The sequence below is a fragment of the Sebastes fasciatus genome, chromosome 6, assembly GCF_043250625.1.
Source record: "Sebastes fasciatus isolate fSebFas1 chromosome 6, fSebFas1.pri, whole genome shotgun sequence".
NCBI lineage: Eukaryota > Metazoa > Chordata > Actinopteri > Perciformes > Sebastidae > Sebastes > Sebastes fasciatus.
This window is the reverse complement of record NC_133800.1, coordinates 30,222,057-30,234,574: the sequence shown is the minus strand read 5'-3', so window position 1 is coordinate 30,234,574 and position 12,518 is coordinate 30,222,057. Positions and strand designations below refer to the sequence as shown.

Sequence of the window (12,518 nt, the reverse complement as noted above, 5' to 3'; positions counted from 1 at the left end):
ATCTCCATGCATCCATCTGTGTCTCTCTCACTCTTTCCGTCTCTCTCTCTCTCTCTCTCTCAGATAGTGTGCCATCTGTGTGATCAATGGAGTTAATTCTTTTCAGGAAATTCTCCCGTGATGGATTTTTCTTTGCTGTGCTGTGTCTGCGCTGCTGTGTTTTTCCTTTTCTACCAGGTGGGGGTGAGGGTTTGGGGGTGGAGGTGCAATTTGCTTCTGTGGATAAAAGCTTTGAACGAAGCAAAAGCAAACTGATGTGTTGATGCTTTTCATGAAACACTCGTCAATTTGGGAACTTTTGTTGTATTCCAGCAGTTCACAGATGTAGAAAAGCAGCCGTAGAAATATTTTACCTTTTTACTGCCTGCTGGAATCGCTTTGCTCAATAGCTCTGAGAATTTACAAGGAAATAGCTGTTTGTTCAAGTGCACAAAACAACCTAAGCAAGAAAAATAGGAGGACTGGCATAGAGGACCAAACAGATGGAGGGGAGCAGAGAGTGGAGGGAGAACTAGTTTGTACACGGTTGTCATATATTAAAGGAAAATTGGGAGTAACAGTAAATCTGGAGCATTTTGACACCTTCTGCTTTGGCAGTACATGGCGACCCTGGACCATGCCAGTGCACCACCAGCTGAAAATGAAACTGCAAGTATGCACAAAAAAGTGAAATGGAGCTGTGGATTATATGATGTTCATATTGAAGTTCAGACAATGTTGGTGCAACTTTGAGTTTGTCCTACTTGTGTGTCTCACACAAACACACTCAGACACACTTGCAGACAGATACCCAATCCAGGCTGATGTGACAGATAGCCCTAATCACATGTGTTTGTGTGCCTGTCTCTAATTAAATATAAAAATCTGAGTCAATATTTAACCAACACAATATCAAACAGCACTGATACCGTAATCACATCTCGGTATCTCTCCTTCTCACTCGAAACTCCCATCTCGCTTTGCTTCTCGCTGTCTTTCCTCCTTTCTTTGTCTTCCTGTCCTACACGCTCCACTGTGTTTTGATTATTGGCTGTGTGTGTGTGTGTACTTTGAAATAAAGCAGGATGGGCATCTTTGGGCTGAAGAAGGATCACAGATGGGCTTTGTCAAATCTCTGTACATCTGGCTTTGTTCCTGTCCAATTTTGCACACACACACACACACACACACACACACACACACACACACACACACTAACGTATATATACAGTATACTTTGTCTCACTCATGATCACTTATACAAAAGTATACATATGCACATACAGTATGCACTTTTGCACACTTCACCATGCATGCACACTAGAACACTCTACACTAAATCCACACACACAACCACTTAGAAACATTTGCACACACTCACACACAGACGCACTGTGCAGCAGGACACAGCGGGTATGGACTCCTGTTGTGGTTGGTAGTTGCCAAAGTAATGATGCCAGGGAATCTGGACCATGCCAAGTTTAATGGCAGCCAATGGCATACCAGTGTTTGGTATGCCAGATTTCAAAGGGCCAACTCTGACTTGTAGAATAGCGCCACCTATTGAGCTGTAAATTATATTTACCTACTCGTTATTTAAGTTCACGACGACGCTGTCCAGAAAATATGTACAATGTTGACGACAGTAGAATCTTAGATTTTCAACAACTGAGGGTCGCAACACAAGTTGATAAAAGACGAAACTAAATATTCCATTTCTATAGTTGAAAACCAGGATAATGAAAACACAAAGAGAAGAAATATGACCTCAGATAAAGGGGATACATTTATTTCTGATATTTCATACAATGTTAATGATTCCATCCCAGGGTCAACCTTTGCCTGCATGAGAAAGCTCTGCATGTGTGTGTGTTTGCCTCTACAGTATGTGTGTGTGTCAGCTGTTCGAGGTCCCTGTCCGGGATCCGGACATATGCTTCATAAGACTCCTGTGGACACACACAGACACACATGCAGGCCCCTTTGCACCTCAAGGACACCCATAATAATGAGAAAATAATCATAAAAAAACTAAAGCTTACTGAGGCTTACCGTATGTGCTGATGTATTTGACCACATGACCTATCTGTCAGTCAACACTGGATGATTACAGACTATTTGAAAATTCACTCTGGCTACAGTTCAAACAGCCTTTTTTGCATGATGAACTCAACCTCTCAGTGTGGATGATACACTCCAAAACATGAAGTCTGTGACCCTGCATGCATGCCTGAATGGGCATAATGTCGACCTCTAATCCTACATGAAGTTTGGCACTGAATAATGATTTTATTAAACCCTTTTTTTGGGTGTTTTATGTTATTAAAAGTATGGATGAAGCCAAAGGAGTTGTATATTTTACCCTACTGTTAATATGAAAGAAATGTCTTCTCGTGACCCCAAAAAGTTTGCCTCTTATAGCACATGACGAAGCACATAACACTCAGTATAATCATGAATTTTAACATGAAAAAAAATGTTCTTTTCTTCTTTTTCTTCTCAGTTTTTTTTGTCAGCATCCATCTCAACTTTCACTAGGGATGCACCAACTTTTTCAGTCCCGATAGCGATACCTGGGCCGATACCGAGTACCGATCCGATACCATATCAGGGAATATCCGATGCGTTATCGGTATCGATGCATCCCTAACTTTCACTCCAAAGCTTTATTGTAACTGTACAGTCCACAATGTTGGTGCAGGAGGACATATCCATTTATTAAAAAAGTTAGCTTGGATTCAACCGGAGACAAGTTGGTGTCGTGTGCAAGGAACTTTATGCAGTCATCCTGTGTAACATAAAAATGCCAATATCTCCAATCTGTCACACTGTACTATCTGTATCTTCTTTTTCCCTTTTCGTCTCACTCCTTTTAGTTTCTCCTTCTCTGTCTCTCTCTTCTTTCCTCTATGCTATTGTCTCTTTGTGTTTCTCTTTCCACGTCACCAACCCCCGGTCTCTCACTTTCTCTCCTTTTTCCCATCTTCCTCACTCTAAACTTCTCCTTACGTGCCCACGCACCATAACCAAACCAGCCTGCTTATTCGTGTTGCACTGAGGTATCACTTTATTTCTCTGCTATTATTTTTTGTGAAGTCGCCTCAGTATGACTTGCCCCAGACAGCGCTATGCTGTCCCACCCTCATTATATTTTCACACTCCGCTACCCTAGGACACAAGGAAACACACACACACACGCACACACACACACACACACACACACACACACACACACACACACACACACACACACACACACACACACACACACACACACACACACACACACACACACACACACACACAGACACACACACACACACACGCACACTGGTGGTTGGTGCCAGCGCTGGCTCCTTGGTGTGTTAAAATGGAAATCCTTCTGTCTGTTTTATATAGTAAAATGCACTTTAAAAATGTTCTTTGTGGCACTTTTTTAAGGCGGGAGCCATTTAATGGATTCATGTTGTGTAAATGCTTTTCAACAGTATGGTTATTTCTATTGTTGGTGGCTGCTATTCCCAAAGTTTAACACTCTGCACTGCACATGCCATACCCTGGAAATATTTGGTTTGTAAAAATGTGGTGGCAAGCCTGTTAACTACTATTAGTGACTCACAGATTTTACAAAGATAGCTTTCATTAGCTGTATAGGTAAGAACTGTAGCCATAGCTCAGCTTCTCAGAAGTTTGCCTGAAACAGAAAAACAGACAACCACATCAAACTTAACTTCTTAATCTGCTTCCCAATGGAAAGACTGTTTCAAATATCCACATTATAGTATTTCAGAATGCACAAATAGATGTAATTAGGAATGTCACAATGAAAGAAATTCATACCAATACCAGTGAAATTCCACGATTCTCGTTAAACAAGTCATAATTCCCTCTCTATGATCTATTTTATATTGCTGTGAAAATATCTCCTTCAAACACCTGGATTTATTCAAGTTTCGTGACAAAACTGTATTTTACAAGATCACATTTGAGCGCATCAGTTAATTTACCTTTGCCCAAAATCCATTTTTTCTGAATAGAGCCTGAACGCATCATAATGTAAATCAATTGAACCTCCAGTGCAAGTAACAGTTAACGTTAACTAGCTCTCGTCCTGCCGATTTCAACAGAGATTTGTTGTTCGCACTGTGGCATTATCAAGGAAAAAATAGGGTGCGTCCCCTGTATGCGTCGATAGCGAGTTTACTGCATACCAAACACATTTTCTATTGTCCCTGGGACGACACCGTTAGTCTCGAGCCCTGACGGTACTGTAGAAAAATAAGTACCGTCACATTTTCAGAATATTTGCATCGACTTGGTTGCGAAGGTTCTCGTGACATCCCGAGATGTAAGGGACCTAGGGTAATACTCAACTCTTAGAACCCCTGAAGACTCAAATCTTAAGTCTTTCTCTGTAATATTAAATATTCATGACTTAATAAGCAACAATTAAAGTAAAAAAACAAAACACCATCATCTGATTCTGATTCAAAGTTGCTAAATCCCGATTGGTGCACAGAAGTAAGTGACATCACCATTTTCAAAATGAGCCCCGTCCAAATCTCAAATGTGTAATAAACAAACCTGTTCTAATTTTGGCAGAAAATAGTGTGTTTATGTAAGATTCTGTCACTCATAGTAAGCAGCTGATTAAAAAATAAAGGTTTTCAGGGTCTTAAGCGCATGTAATTTAACTATTAGTAGCATTTATGGTGACTGAACCCCAAACCTTGGCTGTAAAATGACCAAGCTCTCCCTCAACTTCACTAAACCACAGTGTAATTAATTGTGGCTCTTGTCATCATTTAGCCAAAACTCATATTCAAAGAGTTTACAAGTGATCAGCTTGGTGGCTCAGTGCCTTGCACAATATAATGCTGACAAGCCAAACAGCAGATGAATAACACATACCGAGTGATGGAGGATAAAACTTCCTCCTATACAGTCATTGTAACCCCTTGTCCTCTTTGGAAATGAGTTACTGCTCCAAAACCCTTTTGTAATCCCCGGCTCCAAACTCCCCATCTTTGTGAAATGTCGGATATACACCATGAAATGAATAAAAAGTAAATGTAAATATATGGAAATAACAATAATAATGCTGGTGTAATGCCTTTCAAATGGGGATTTAAAAAAAAAAAAGTGATGAATTAATGTAGAGCCCTGTGTGATGCTGAGTCGATCATTTTTGTGTACTCGGCTAATGTGTTTATACTCCTTGTAGAGAAACTGTTAAGAAACACTGTGTGCTGTGGTGTGTGTTGTGGCGGCGGGTTGTAATGTAAGTGTGAATTTATGTGAAAAAGCTGATAGATGTGTGCATGTGTTTATATCAGTGTGTGTGTATATACAATAATAATTGCATTCCACAGGTCAATGAGTCTCAGATTTACACACTTTGTTTAATAGATGCTTTGGATTTCAGTTACAAATGACAAGTGTTAGCCAGGCTTTGCAGTAGTTATCTGTTTTATGAAAGGGATATATGTTGTTGATTATAATGACGTTAATCTTGTTCCTCTCTTTTTCCCTTCCTCTCTCCTTCTCTGTCTCTGTGTCATCTTTCTTTTTATCTATTGCTTCTTTCTCTTTCTTTCCTGCTTGCTTCTCTTCTCTCCTCAGTGTCCGACAGCCAAACAGGAGCAGCAGGACTTGGACCAGGAGGAGGGTCGGACTCCTCCCAGCCCCGTTTCTCCTCCTCCCTCCCCACCTACCTCCCCGTCCAGTGCCAGCTGAGTGGCGCAGACTCCGCCTTCTTCTTGCGGGAAGCCAATCAGGAGGTCATGCGGAATGGCAGCCTGTCGTCGCGTACCGAGCCCTTCTTCCTCCACCAGCTGGAACCAGCCGTCGTCGCCACGCAATCCCTGCCGAGCGTCAACTGCAGCTACGGAAACCAGAGCATTGAGCAGCCCATCCCAGTGGAGCTGCTGCAGGGTCCTCCACCGCGTCTGCTGATGACAACCAACCAGGTCACTCTGAACTGGAAGGTCAAAGGTCAAGTGGTGGTGCCCAAAGTGGGGTCAACACGGCCTTGGATACAGGTACTTTCAGTTTAATGTTTCACTTTGAATGTTCATTGATCTTTTACTCCTAAATCTTCTAATGCAATTAAATAATGTTTTAGGCTTCACATCCAAATCCAAAGGTAATTAGAGGATTTAATCTATGAATGTATCATACAGGGTTTTCGCCAGAATAGGTGTTACAACCAGCGGCCAAGTGTGGAGAGTAAAACTCAGAGTGGCTTCTCAATAAAAAGAGAATATTTGGTCCACTTTAAAGGTGCCATTGTTGTCGCTATCTTCGAGGCTAACCCCTTCACTTTAATATGCAGGTGACAAGCAAAATACAGGAACCTGGTCTGGGAGTTGTTGCATTTATTAACCGACAGCCTAAACTGTGCACACAATGCACTGCTACGTTCGCAGCTATAACGTTACTGTTAGCTTCATACTCACCGTCAGTCGCACAGACGTATGCTGTCTCTCGCTCTCTGTCGACTGCACACTCGCCAACGTTACGGGCCGCCTGGCTGGCAGAAACCCGTCTTGTCGCGTCCCCCCAAAAGCACATGAACTTTCGAGTAAATAAACGGTCTCTCTTGACCACACACACCAGCACTCGCTAACGTTAAGCACACAACCTACACACTGAGTTTTTCCTTAAAGGAGTTCGCTACCTGTATGACACATTTTAGTTAAAAAAAATACATAAATCCCTGATGATTAGGCCCAGTGGGGACTCAACTTAGGCCCGGCGGGCAATACACTGGCAGAAACCCTGTCATATGTTTGTCTATTTGCTCATAGATTCAATCATTATATAATCATTATTGATGGCTAGAAAAAAAAGTGAGAGTGGTGAGAGTTAACAAAAACAATAAATTTGAGGGTTGTATTGGATTAGAGCAGACGATTATGTTCTTTTCCATTTCCAACCCATTTTGTTTGTTTATGTGTTTAAACAGGATTAATGATTTCAGTGTAATAAAGAGAACATTTGTAGTTTTTAATTGTTTTTTTTATTATTACATAAGTATCTTGTTGACTGGCTGTCCATCTGCTCATTTATCCATCGTGATATGATCGTTATCTGCCTTTGTTTTTCTCCCTCAGGTACTGTTCTACCTGGTGGGGCGGCGTTGGGATGAACCGGACACACCTCCCCCAGCCCTCCTCCCGTGTGTCAGAGCCGTGGCCGTCCGTGACACCAGCGAAGCGGCACCCTCGGCGGGCTGCCGACTCGTGGGACCATCTGGCATCTGCGTTGTCCGCCTGGAGATTCCCCCAGCTTGGTTTACACCACCGCAAGTGAGAAAGAGACCTCCTGAAGTGACTCTGCCATCAGTGGATGTGTATTACTCAATCATACCAGTGGAAGGGGCTGGTCAAGAGTGTCCCTCCATTGTTAACGAGCCATGGAGAGGTCAGAGTGCCAACGTCGGGCCTCTAGGAGGCCTGGGATTGGGCCCCGGGGGACAGTGGAGCCCCCTAGGGGATGGAGGTCTTCAAGACATGCTGAAAGCTGGTTCTGTGGTCATGACCATGGGCCCGGTTTCTGCCAAAGGAGACAAACTGAGACTGGATGACAATGTGGAGGTTTTGGTGCCACCCAGCCCGGTTCGGCTCGGCAGGACGGTGGCGTTTGGCGTCTACATGAAGACGGGTTCGAACACGGAACATTTCACATTGAGGTAGGAACACAATTTCTTTCATATAACTCATTTGGCTTCGATTTTTATTTGGTGTTCCGTTCTCTTTTCGTCTCGTTTCACGTTTTCTTCGGTTTCTTTTTTCTATCTTCTTATTTCTTTCCTGCTCATCTGCTGTCTCATCTCTCAACACCGCCGCCTCCCGAGGTTGATAGCTGTCACCTTTGTGTACTCAGCCTCTTTCAGGAGCCAGCAATGCAAATAACAAACTCATGAATATTCATGACTCGATCCAAGGAGAGAAGAAAACACAGAGAATGTGAAGCGAGAGAGGGAAAGGGTGACTGAGAGGGACTGAAGGGGAAATGAAAGAAGAGGCATAAAATTAGACTAGATCCTGGTTGCTTAAAGTGAAGGGTGGGACCCAAAATGCCTCTCAGGTGTGCTTTAAGAGGTCACCTACATGGTTTCCCCACATAATGTGTTTTCATGCGTTTGTATCTCAGGAAACAAATTTCTTTTTGGTTCGCTGGCTGGAAATGAGTTTACAACCCCGATCTAGACTAAGCATGCATATCTGCATCCCATCTCTGCCTCATCATTTCACTGACTTTAGGGATTTCAGGCTGACAAATGACAGATTTATCATTTTTCACAATGTATTATTCTATTCAGAGAACATCCCATCACGCAACACCGCGGCTGGATATAGCATTACTAAAACGATATACTCCTATGAGGCTAGAACTATGGAGGAAATCTTAACTCTGAGCAACTTTAAATACATTTTTCAGCATTTCAGTCTCACATTCACTCAAAGAAAACCTGAAATACACTGAACACGGTAATTGGCACATGTCAACCCACTCCTCTTTTCACATGAGGCTTGAACATTTATTCAGATCATTTGCGCAATGTCAAAGGAATCGATTTTACGTTATGAAAGCTGCTCATTTGTGGAGCTAAAAGTATTTTATGCCGCTTCAGTTGTCGCGTATTTCTGAATAACAATAATAGCCTTCCAATAATACACGTGAACTAGGAAGAGGATGTCATGTTTTGCTGCCTCTGGAGAATGTCTGATAAATTAAGTGTCTTAGTATCTTATTCTATTTGATGTAATTAATGATGTGTATTCATTTAATCTGGCTGATTAGACCTCTACTGGGTTTGAAGAATGGCAGAGCTTGAACTTCATATACTCATGTGTAATTTGTCCCACCGTATCAGTTGCAACAAAGCTAACAGGAGTCAATCAAATAGTGATGATGGTGCAGGCTGTTGTCACCCCGATCTTTTCCTAAACCTAACTAAGTAATTTGTTGCCTAAACCTAACCAAGTTGTTTCCTATAAAGATGGAAGTTTATATCAACTGGAGCGGAAATTGACATGTGCGTCTCTTGTTTCTGGACATTTGTAGAAAAACGCACGAAAAAATGAGGAATAACTTTTTGTAAGATATGAACCGTAGGATGAAGATATGTTGGATGGTGTGGACAGACCGCATCTCGTTTGGCAAAACGTCCTCCCATTATGGCGAAAAGTAGAGGTTGGTTGGGTTGTTGTTACTCCTGTCCCACCTGAATGAGATGTCCGTCCCACCCCGTCTCTGAAACTGGCTGGACATTAGAAAGCCGTTAGTGTTTTCATGAAATCACATGTGTAGCCTTACCATGGATTTGCAGGGCCTTTAAAACTGCGGTGTACTTTTACTGTTACACACTTTCATTGCAGAACATTGCGTCTGCAGAGTAATTCTGTAGCACTAACATAAGCTGTTTCATATGAAATGATTGGACCTCTTATGGCAGCAATACACTTGCACGTGTGTAATTGATGTGATTCTGTGTTGCATTAGGTTATTTAAAATGCCAATAGGACTAGGAAGCAAAGACAATACACCTTAAACACTTGTAGAGAAAATGATCCTTAGTAATGAGGGTTTTAATACAATTACAAAAACATTGCCCCATTCACTACAAAGTAAAACACCTTTATTGGTCTGATTTAACCTTTTAATAGGAAGTTCTAAACAAATAGGCCGTTTGTTTCCTACATGTTGGTTAAAAATCAATATTATCAACAGGATCACAGTTGTGTATTCCTTTGTGTGCAATCATGCCTGAGGTCATCTGAGGACACGGGAGGAAAAGAACAAGCGGCGAGACTGCACTGCACCTTGTCCCGCTACCTGCTGACAACATTCACTTACACACACACACACACACACACACACACACACACACGGTTACACAGACAAAGGAAATAAATACTCCACCGACACCCTGCGCACACTATTTCTCTCTGCCATGTATACACACACACAGTACACGCACACACACACAGAGACGCTGTGCACGCTGTGTCTTATCTGTGCGTGTATTAAACACACAAACACATACACGCACACACACACACACACACACACACGCACACACACACATAAACACACATAGAAGTGATGAGGTGGCCTCTTTGGTTCCACCTATCTGTCTTTGTTGTACAACAACCCTGCTGTGTGTATGTGTGTGAAAGACAGTGGTGGGAATAAAAAGCACCTTCTCCTTTTTTATGGCATCATATCTCCTTATTTTTCTTCCCTTGGTTTCTTTTTCTGTATTTCCTCAGGTCCTGCTCTATTCTACTCTGACATTTTTTTAGTCTTGCGTCCACCTGTGTGTCCATTTTGAAGAATGTCCAATTTAAAAATCTCTCAGCATGTATCGCTTATCTTTCTGTGTGCATCTGAATGTGTGTGTGTGTGTGTGTGTGTGCACGGCCGTCCTACCTGCAGCTCTTGCCCTCTGCCCCAGCATACAGTCCTGTGGATAATCTCCCATGTTAGAAGCACAGTCAGACATGTAATAAGGCTTAAGTGGATCTCATTCCTGTGTGTGAGTGTGTTAGTGTTTGTGTGTGTTTGTGTGTGTGTGTGACACATAATAAGCCCTAAGTGTGCTCCATCACACTGAGGTGATGTGATTATGATAAACTGCCGAGGAGATGGAGGGACACGGAGGGAGGAAGAGCGAGAGAGATGGACAGAGACAGGAAGGAAAGGAGAGAGAGAGGGGAGGGAAAAGGAAAAAGAGGAGAGACCTTTACTGAAGAATGGGTATAGGCAGGAAGTAGGAAAGGGAAAAGCTTCCTTCACCTGCATCTCTTTCTCACTCATGAAGATGCAAGGACGGAGGACTCGAGGCAACACACATTTGCCAAATTGGATCGGGCGTCCCGGCTGTATCACCTGTCACTGGGCTTGTAGTCTCACATAACCAAACATGATTCTGTCACTTTGTGATGAGACGACTCGTCTGCAGAGCACTAGCTGGAACTGTGGTTGAGGATGTCTGAGACATCCGCTGCTGTCTTCTTCCCACAATTCAGTCACATTCATCGACTTCGAAATTGTATCTTTTAAAGCCAAAGTCCACCACAGTTGTCCCCGGATATATCGTTTTTTCTGTGAAGTTATACACTCATTTGTTATTCATTCATTTATTTCCATAGAAGAAGACTTGAAAATCTGTTCTCATACACCGTCCATAGCTATACCTGCAAAAATTAATGCACTGTAATTCGTATATATATCAATCAATTTGTATGTAATCCACGTAATTGTGAACCAGGAAGTATAAAGAGCGACAAATGCAAAAAACACCAGACTTTCGCCCAGGAAACCGGTGTTCACACCTCGTGTGAAACCAGAAATCACGTTGATTTATTTGTCATGTAACTTCCGTATTTAAGTTACGCCACTTCCAGTATGATTTTAACCCAAACCACGATCCTTTCCTAAACCTAACAAAGTAATTTTGTAGCCTAAACCTAAGTTGTTTCCTGTGAAGACGGAAGTTTATTTTGAAAAGACGCTGTTGCTGGACATTTGTAGGAAAACGCACGGAAAATGAGGAATAACTTTTCTATAAGATATCATAAGATAAGTCAACCTAACAATAAAGGAAATAAATACAGCCCTACTTCCTACAATTGTTAACATTTGTAAGCTGTTTTCTCTTGGAATGTCTAATATATGGCATTTAGAGGCTAATCTAGAACTTCCCTTTTCATGCATTAATCCTAAATCAGTACATCAGAAAACAAGAGGCTTCATTATCATCTCTCAGCTCACTAATCTGCACATCATCGCTTGTAACTTCAAAAAGTGGAAAAGAGGGCAAACATGTTCTATTGCAGCTCCAGTTCAGCGAGCACTCAGCCAAAAGTATTTAATACAGTGTTTCCATCTGTGGAAACCCCTCGCCATAGAAGTTTGATGCTTTGGATCTGTGTTTAGATGAGCATCTCAGCATTTTTCAGCAGTGGGAATGTTGACAGACTGAGGGTCAAAGTGATTAGTACCTCCCTCATTAAAAAGCTGTCGTCTTGAACTGTGTGCTATCGTTGTTTGGTTAGTTAATTAGCAAGATGATTACCGATGAGGGGATAAATACTACTCTATGAGTGTGTGTGTGTGTGTGTGAGAGAGAGAGAGAGAGATGTTCTGCAGGTAGAGACAGATTGTGACACAGCAATTGTCAGAATGTAAATACGTTTGTTTTTTCTCTGCTTGTGTTCTCTCTCTTGTTTCTCTCTATTTTCTCTCACTATCTGTTTTTATGTGACTGGTATTTTAATAGCCATTTGTTTTATCATGCGGCCGGTATTTATTGTCCCATTCTTTCTTTCTGTGTGTGTCTGCCAGTGTGTGTGTGTGTGTATGTGTTTGTGTGTGAAGGGATTAGTGGATATTTCCTAGGATCAGAGTGGAGATGTACTTCTAAGGACCAGCTAGTCCTCTCTGGTGGTTGCACCTCTCTCTCTCACACACACACACACACACACACACACACACGTACACACACACACACACACACACACACACAA

The 12,518-nt window shown here is 42.1% G+C and overlaps 1 protein-coding gene across 1 annotated transcript in view; it reads left to right on the top strand.

Moving 5' to 3' along the window:
- Positions 1-12,518, top strand: part of LOC141769746 (transmembrane protein 132C) — a 305,459-nt gene that overhangs the window by 98,218 nt on the left and 194,723 nt on the right. Inside the window, exons 2-3 of the mRNA XM_074639133.1 lie at positions 5,602-6,020; positions 7,095-7,672. Of these exons, the coding sequence (XP_074495234.1) occupies positions 5,602-6,020; positions 7,095-7,672 (997 nt within the window). The remainder of the gene's footprint in view (positions 1-5,601; positions 6,021-7,094; positions 7,673-12,518) is intronic.